At 37.2% G+C, this 9,332-nt stretch overlaps 1 protein-coding gene across 1 annotated transcript in view; it reads left to right on the top strand.

The window, feature by feature from the left end:
* LOC107702418 (NHL repeat-containing protein 2-like) overlaps positions 1-8,586 on the top strand; it is an 18,075-nt gene extending 9,489 nt beyond the window's left edge. Inside the window, exons 6-11 of the mRNA XM_016504741.1 lie at positions 1,564-1,648; positions 2,114-2,345; positions 4,233-4,355; positions 5,522-5,731; positions 5,815-6,043; positions 8,228-8,586. Coding sequence (XP_016360227.1) covers positions 1,564-1,648; positions 2,114-2,345; positions 4,233-4,355; positions 5,522-5,731; positions 5,815-6,043; positions 8,228-8,484 — 1,136 coding nt within the window. The 3' untranslated portion in view covers positions 8,485-8,586. The remainder of the gene's footprint in view (positions 1-1,563; positions 1,649-2,113; positions 2,346-4,232; positions 4,356-5,521; positions 5,732-5,814; positions 6,044-8,227) is intronic.
* Positions 8,587-9,332: the final 746 nt, after the last annotated feature.

The raw sequence follows: 9,332 nt of genomic DNA, 5'->3' as shown, positions 1-9,332 counted from the left end.
TATGTGGAAAATAATGTGTTTTTTTTTACTTTAAACCGCATAAACACATTTCATTACACCAAATACACAAAATAATGTTATTTTTAGCAGCATCATATGACCCCTTTAATTAATTAGTCCTGTAATCAACTTCTCCTTTACTACATTTTTAGGGTGAATTATTGAGGTAAAAAAAAAAAATTTCCCCACAGACCAATAATAATAGTTAATAGTCTATATAGTATAATATAGAATTATTACTTTTTTTGTTATAACGGGATGCATTTGTGGGGCAGGTAGTTAAAGGGATAGTTCACCCAATAAGACATCCGTTCATCTTTGGAACACAAATTAAGATATTTTTGATGAAATCTGAGAGCTCTCTGACCCTCCCATACACAGCAAGGGTCCTACCACGATTAAGGCACAGCAACGTAGTAAGGACATTGTTAAAATGGTCCGTGTGATATCAGTGGTTCAACCGTAATTTTATGAAGCTACGAGAATACTTTGAGTGCAAAGAAAACAAAAATAACAACTTTATTCAACAATTCTTCTCCGCATCACCCTGGTGCCATTTTGGAGATTATCCCGACGCATGCACGTGCTTTTTCCTGCACATAAACAACACATGCGCATGATGCTGCTGACGCAGAATGCTGCACCTTGTTTACATTCATTGGAAAGCACACACATGCGTCGTGATACTTTCCAAAATGGTGCCAGGGTGATGCGGAGAAGAATTGTTGAATAAAGGGTTTTTTTGTTTGTTTTGTTTGTTTTTTTGTTCATAAAATTACGGTTGATCCACTGATATCACATGGACCATTTTAAAGATGTTCTTACTGCATTTCTGTGGTAGGGACCCTATGTACGCGGATACATAGTTTACGTTCAGATCAAAGCGTAAACAACATAAACAACGTATCCGTGTACATACGTTGCATATGTTGTTTACGTATGTGATACTCTCCAAAATGGCGCTATAGGGTGACGCGCAGGAAACAAATTGTTGAATAAAGTCGTTATTTTTGTTTTCTTTGCGCACAAAAAGCATTCTCGTAGCTTTGTAAAATTACGGTTAAACCACTGATGTCACATGGATTATTTTAATGATGTCCTTGCTACGTTTCTGGACCTTGATTGTGTTAGGATCCTTGCTGTCTATGGGAGGGTCAGAGAGCTCTCGTAATTCATCAAAAATATCCTAATTTGTGTTCCGAAGATGAACGAAGGTCTTACGGGTTTGGAACGACATGAGGGTGAGTAATTAATGACAGAATTTTTGGGTGAACTATCCATTTAAATCAGATGCCTACATCAGATAACATATGTTACTTTATATGAATATAAGCAGTCTCATTTACAATGTGGAATGACCATGCATGCATTGGTGAGATCTAGTAAAATGATCATTATGCAGCCCGAAAGGATAAAATGTGATCTGAAGGTTATGCGAGTTTACTCATTTAATGTGTACTTGACTAAGAATTAGTTCTTATTTTTAGCAAGATAATCAACATCAATATGTTGTAAACATGTAAGCTGTTTACTATTTGATAGCGTGTGTTTGTGTTTATGCAGGTGGTGATATAGTGTGCATAGCCATGGCAGGAACGCATCAGATCTGGGCTCTCTTCCTGGAGGACGGGAAGCTTCCCAAAGGGAGGTGAGCTCTTCTCCCTGTGTTCTCCTCATGTTAGTTCTGTACAGTCAAGGCAGCGTTCAAATAAAGAGGCCACGGGACTGCCCAAGTGATGTCATTTTCTGGGCAGCCACACAGTTCACTGTTGGCGGAAATCGTTCTGATCGTCCTGATACAAAATGAACTCTTTAACTTGGTGTGTTGTTCACAAATGTAACATTTCTCTTGATGTTTTTAGAGCCATAGCAAGCACTGGTAACAGCTTTAACATGCGGGGGAAAAAATACTTTATTAAATATAATAATCTCAAGACTTTCTGGCACCATGTGCCAGATACTTTTTTTGCTCTTACATGCTATTAGATCCTAATTGCAGTTATTTTGTCACAATTCCGGCTTTTGTTTTAGAGTCAGCCAAATTAAGAGCAGTAACTGTTCCATATAATCATTGTAATCAGACTTAACCATCTTTATCTAATGCCTTTTCCAGCGACAGCAAAAAAGGAACATGTGTGCGCTTTGCGGGCAGTGGGAATGAGGAGAACAGAAATAACGTGTACCCTCATAAAGCGGGTCTGGCCCAGCCATCAGGCCTGGCTCTTGCCCCGACTGAGCCCTGGGAGTGTCTCTTTATCGCTGACAGTGAGAGCAGCACCATTCGTAGCCTTTCACTGAAGGATGGAGCAGTCAAACATGTGGTGGGGGGAGAAAGAGACCCTCTGGTAAGCCCTACCTGCCATGTTTACAGGTCTGAACAGTTTAACACAGGGGTCATCAAACTTGGTCCTGGAGGGCCGGTGTCCTGCAGAGTTTAGCTGCAACCCTAATCAAACACACCTGAACCAGCTAATCAAGGTCTTGCTGGGTATCCACCTTATTCCTAAACTCAGAATAAGCCTATGGGCGAGACTTCCGGTTCATTAGCAGCTATAGGGGAATAACGAGAAGAATAGCAACATGCAGTAAATGGTAAAACTGTTTGCATTACAAACCAGTGTTCATAATTAAGATAATACACTAAAATAATATGGTAAGATACACCTATTTGCAGTATCAAGCCGCAAAACGAGTGGTTTTGTACAGCTAAAAATAGCTGGAAGCAAATGAAACCGGAAGCAAGACCAATATCACTTACAAATGGCCACGCCCATTTTTACATGAAGAATAAGGTGGATACGTGAGTATCCAGGCAGGTGTGTTGAGGCAAGTTGGAGCTAAACTCTGCAAGACACTGGCCCTCCAGGACCGAGTCTGGTGACCCCTGGTTTAACATGTTAAAGATCAGTGTTTCTCACCCTTTTTTTTGTTTTATGCACCCCTATAACACTTTAATATAATAAAGTGGCTTTAATAATATTGATGCCAGATGATATCTAGTATAATAGATATGTTATTGTAGTATTGTTTACTATTACAGTATTTATTAATCTTTTGAATTAGCTTTTATTTTTAAATTTTTATAGTTTTTATTTTAGTGATTTTTCTATATGCTTTTGGCAGTGTTTTTAGATTAGAATTGTAGCTTTTGTAACTTTAGTGCTTTAACTTAATTTAAATCAGTTAGCTGCCAAAGCAAAATTTCTTATTTTTATCTAATATTTAATTTGTAATATTTAGTTTTTTATTGTAATATTTATATTTTATTTTATTTATTTAGTCTTCGTTTTATTTCAGGTATCATTTTCATTAATATTATTAAAGTCACTTTTAACCCCAAAAAAAACAACAATACTATGGGTGAAAAGCTCACTGTGTAGCAAAAGTTTATAAAAGTTGTAATTTTAAACAGGCTGTTTATAAGTAAATTAACACTTATAAACCTGTATAAAGAGTCTAATCTATTTACAAGTTAAAAGTTCTTTATACATTATTAGCCGGGTTAATGCAATGAATTATAAGCCAATCAGATACCAAGAAAGAAGTTTAAAGGTGTTAAAATTCTCTTGTGAGGACTCTGCTCTTTGGTCAGGCAGACCTTTATTTCTTCTGATGAGTATCAGATCATTTCTCTCCCTACTGAGTACTTTGTCTTCCCTGCACATGCTTTATAAGGGAAGGAGTGTGTTGTTGCCCAGTTCACATAAGGAAAAACACCACATGGAGAGATTTTCATTTTTATGGGGTCATAAATTATCACAGTTGATTACATGCAATGTAAAGCACTTTTTTGTACAAGTTTGTTTGGCACTACAAGATCCCAAAGCTTACTATAATACAAGGAGACATTTAATAAATGAAGTCGTGGAGCAATTTTATCACTTAATGAACCTAGGTGATTTGAATGAGAAACTATTTTTCTCCATTCCTTGGAGCAGTCGAGACATTTTTCAGATCTGCTAGATTTCCTTTGAGTAGACTCTTTTCTTCTGGCAGAGAATGAGAATGGATTGGGTTTCACCATATTTGGTCACTGGGATTAATGAGATTTTTTTTTTCTTCCCTTGTGATGTTCAGTGACTTATTTTGTACATTAGACCACCACAGCGCTGTGATTGAGTAAATATACAGAAAAGGCTCATTTATACATTCGCAATGTTGTTCGCATGGGTAAGCGGTCAAGAAATCATGCATGGCCTTTAAAGAGTATGTTTTTTTCTTTGCTTGAGCAGAACCTTTTTGCGTTTGGAGACGTTGATGGTAAAGGCATAGATGCAAAACTGCAGCATCCATTAGGAGTGTCCTGGGATGAGGGCAGCAGCCTCCTCTATGTAGCCGATTCTTACAATCACAAGGTCAGTCTTTCTGCACCAGACACTGCACTGAATGCACTGAAGTCCTATTGAGTGACTTTTATTTTAAAGCTAAAATAAACTTTCAACACTATATGTATTTACTATATATGCATGTGTATGCATGTATGTGATTTTATATTATATAAATATATATATATATCTAGGTCTAGTTATATAGTTGCATAAAAAGAAATGCTGATTTCTTACAGCCTTCAGGATTTATTAGAATTCATGATTTATTTGCAAAAATTAATCAAATTGTAGCCCCAGTATATATTTTGACACTGAAGCAGCATTTAAAAACGGATTGGATAAAATCAGACTAAGGGTAATTTTTTAAAGAAAGAAAGCTTAATACACTTTATAAAGAAAACATTTGACAAACGTATTTTTGTGAGCATTAACCCTATTTTATTATTATTATTTAAACAAAATTTTTTTGGTGGGGGGGGGCGGATCTTTTTCAAATTCTCATACTTATTTACTGAATTTTCTTCTACCTCAGGCCATCAAAGATGTAGTTGAGTTTTTTTCTTTTTCCATTACAACCGTTTTGGAGAAATGTAGAATTGCATCACTTGCTCACCAATGGATCATCCGCAGTGATTGGGTGCCATCAGAATGAGACAATCTATACTACTGCTTTCTCCAGTAGAAAAGTTGTCTCGTCTGAATCATGAGAGAAATATGCACAGATAAAGCACCAAAAATGGTTCTAATCAAATATGTAGGTGGATTTTAAGGTGTGAGGACAACAGGGGATGGACTTTTTCACTGGAGGAAGCATTATTATGGAATATGGACTCATATTTTGGCCAGAAGCGATAAGTATTACTTCACAAAACGTTAACTGATGGACTGGAGGCATGTGGATCACTTGTGGATTACTGTGATGTTTTTAATCAGTTGTTTGAACTCTCATTCTGACGGCACCCATTCACTGCAGAGGATCCATTGGTGAGGAAGTGATGTAATCCTAAATTTCTCCAAATCTGTTCCAATGAATGAACAAGCTCTACATCTTGGATGACCTGAGGGTGAATACATTTTCATTTTTGGGTGAACTATTCCTTTAACCACAAAAAGTGGTGCAAGTTTTTGAATGGGCAAGCACTACCAATGGTCAATGACTCCATGGTCATGAAGGAGCTTCTTCTCCGTTGCAGATCAAAGTGGTGGATCCGAAGACTAAGCAGTGCAGGGTGTGTGCAGGCACAGGAAAGGCTGGGAATGGACTTGGCCCAGGCTTTCTGGAGTCCAGCTTCAACGAACCCGGAGGCCTGTGTCTGGGTGAAGGAGGAAAGCTGCTGTATGTGGCGGACACCAACAACCATTGCATCAAAGTCCTGGACCTGCAGACCAAAACGGTCTCTTTGGTGAGTCCCCACATGTGGGTTGTCATTTGTCAATTGTCATTCTTAACGATTGGCTTATTGTTTTCTCTCTCTTTTTGCACCAGTTTCCCATTGTTGTTCAGCAAGAGGTTGATTCTGTCCTCACAACTGCCACTAGCAGCACACCTGCGGTCAGAAAGCTTCCCAAACTTCCAAAATCAGCCCCAGTCCTTACAATGCCATCAATCACAGTTTCTTCAGGGCAGTCAGTCACTCTTTTTCTGAAATTGGCACTACCGACTGGGACCAAGCTGACTGAAGAAGCCCCTAGTTTCTGGAGCTTATCTGCAGAAGGTACAAAATCAAATGTATCCAATAAGAGCATCTTCACTAGCTCCCAATGCCAATTATGTAAAACGTGTGTTTATTTACATGCAGTTTTTCGCACCTTGTACACTATTCCTCTGGGGCTCCTCCGTGGGGTGAACTATAGTTTTCTGTTTGCTGGATTGCCGTGTTCACACATTTTCAGCAGGCTTTAGGGACCAGCTGGCCATACTGGGAGATGATCCAAGGATAAATAAACAATTCCTCTATGCATCCCAACACACGGTCAACCCTTCATTCTATCTTACCCTTCCTATCTCGCTCTCTTTTTTTAGCATCATCATTTCTGCCTCACCCTCCGTCCGTCTGCTGCAACATTTGTCTTTCCTGTTGTCTCTTCTCTCAGTTCTTCTGCACAAAAACGTCAATCCCACCCGAAAGCACATCTTCCATGATTGATAATTAGCCCAGTCACCAGAGACGACTTCTGCTCATCACACTGATTGTTTGTCTACGCTCTGCACCAGAACATTTTACCATCCAATAAACAAGCACCTAATTAGTTTACGAAAGTGGTCGTAGTTGAGGTGACAAAAAGTCCCGGGGGGCTACTCTGCATAATTAGAACAAAGACACCCATTAGGACCAGAAAAGCCTGAACGGCTGTGGGCGTTAAATTCTCAGAAACGGCAGCTACTAGTTCTGTCTGACTTTGATTGACTGACTGTAATTATTCACCAAATTACCGTGAGTGCTTGTTTGTGGGTGGCTTCACGTGTGTAGTAGTTACTAGTGTAAATGTTTTGTGTGTTATATGTAAATACAAGTGTGAGATTAAAATTCCTGTATTTTGACCCCCTGGAAAATTATCATTATGTAAATGGTTATATCAGCAAGCAGGGTCAGAAATTAATGGAGACTTGGGAAAAGTGACAAAAAAAAAAGTGACTTCAATTTTTATGATTTTATATTCACTACCGTTCAGAAGTTTGTGGTCAGTAAGTTTTTGTTTTGATTTTTGTTTTGTTTTGTTTTGTTTTAGAAAAAATGTAACTTGTTCAGCAAGAATGCATTAAATTGATCAAAAGAGATGTTTATTGTTACAAAAGATTTTTATTTCAGATAAATGTCTTAGTTTCCACACAAATATTAAGCAGCACAACATTTTAAACACTGATGATAATAATATGAAATGCTACTTGATTACCAAATCATCATATTAGAATGAATTCTGAAGGATCATGCTGAATGTCTTTTGAATTAATTATATATTCTAAAATATAGTAAAATAGAAAACTCTTATTTTACATTCTTGTAATATTGCTGTATTATTATTGTAATCATTTTTATGTAATTTAAATATAATGTATTTCATTTTATATTATTAAAATTGTAGGCTTATGTAGTTGCATAAACAGGTTTTATTTAACGAGAATGGCCTTTAGGTATTAAGAATTTATTTGCATAATTCTTTTTTTTTTTTGTATGATATATTTATTAAAATGTTCTGCATAAATGTATTAAACTGTAGTACAATTGCCCTAGTAAGTATTTGCACACTTAATCAACAACAAACTAATGTTATATGATTAGATAACTAAATATCAAACATAGTGTCATCTATTTTATTGAAAGACAATTTGATTGTACTTTTAAAAAATAACATTTGATACAGAATTTTTTTTTTAGCTTTCAAAAGATAAATCAACATATATAATGTGAAAAATATGTAAACATGCCGTCATAAAAACATTTTTCTGACGGTTTATGTTTTGTACTCTGTGCTTATGTTTTACGTAGGTCAGCCCTGTAGGTCTTTGCACACGTCCTCTCTGGTTCGGTCTCACTGGGGATCATTTGATTGGACGCTGTCCTAATTCTATCTGGCACTTGTCTTAGTAGCCTGCCCTTGATTCAAGGCCAGTGACACACTTGGTACACACTGCATTGCAGAACCATTAACAAAAGGCGTTTCCTTTCACCGCTAACGCACATGATTCCCTACTGAAATTGTGTTTGTATGCATATTGAAAGTCCCCATCAACTGCCAGAGAAATATTTCATTGTGTTGGCAGATGTATATGTGTTGTTTTACACCCAGACACATGGTGCTTCAGGAACCAATGCCTTCCAAACAAACAGCCAGAAATATCAAACGTTACAGGAATCGTCCATTGACTGCACACTAAGCCATGTTGTTTTTCTCGGCAGGTAACGAGTGGTTACTGGAAGGGCGAGCTGTAACGGGGAGCATCAGTGATCTCTCTGAACCTATCTCGATCGTCTCATCCATCCCAGCGGCCCCTGCATCCCCAGACCCTACACTGACGCTCGACGCCTGGGTTTACTGCTGCCTTTGTGAGGGCGGGGCTTGTATGATGAAGGCAGTGTCCTTTAAACAGCCTCTTCTGATTGGTTCCACATCTCAGGAAGGTTCTGTTGCCGTGATGCTTGAGCATGCCTTTTAAAATAAGTGTCCACCCAAAGGATCTTGGAGCACATTTAAAGGGGATACTTTACCAAAACTGAAAATTCTGTCATCGTTTACTCATCCTAATGTCATTCCAAAACTGTCTGAATTTCTTCAGTGGAACACAAAAGATGATGTTTTGAAGAATCCCGATGTTGACAATTTTGGTTCATATTGACTTGCATTGTAAGGAAAAAAATTACAATGGAAGTCAGTGGGAATCAAAACTGTTTGGTTACCAACATTATGGAGAATATTTTCCGTTACGTTCCTCAGAAGAAATAAAGTCATACAGGTTTGAGGCTGAGTAAATGACAGAATTTTCATTTTTGGGTCATCCAAAAATGATAATTTGTGTTTCCTCACCCTCATGTCATTCCAAACCTGTATGACTTTCTTCTGTGAAACACACAAAAATTGTAGAACAATGACTTTTTTTTCATACCATTAAAAAAAAAAAAAAAAAACTTTAGTGGGATTTATTGAGGTTGTTTTGTATAGAAGCTTGTTTCTGCCATGATATAAAAAATAAAGGTAATTGCGACTCTGAAAATTAAGATTTTTTTTTCTTTCAATTCTGAGAAAAAGAATTCTGAAAACATCGTAGTTGTGAGATATAAACTCAGAATTCTGACTTTATTCTTGTAATTCTGTATTTATACCTCCCAATTTTGTGTTTACATCTTGCAATTTTGTTTGGGCTTTTTTCCGCACCATGGAATAAAAAAGGTAATTGCAACTTTTTATCTTACAGTTTTTCAATCTCAACTTTTTCTCTCACAATTGTGAGTTTATATCTCACAAATTGCGGTTTTCTTGCAAATCTGAGGGGGAAAAAAGCCAGAA

Source organism: Sinocyclocheilus anshuiensis, unplaced genomic scaffold (genome assembly GCF_001515605.1).
Source record: "Sinocyclocheilus anshuiensis isolate Anshui unplaced genomic scaffold, SAMN03320099.WGS_v1.1 scaffold190, whole genome shotgun sequence".
Lineage (NCBI taxonomy): Eukaryota > Metazoa > Chordata > Actinopteri > Cypriniformes > Cyprinidae > Sinocyclocheilus > Sinocyclocheilus anshuiensis.
Note: the sequence above shows the minus strand (reverse complement) of the source record. Positions and strands in the feature narration are given on the sequence as shown.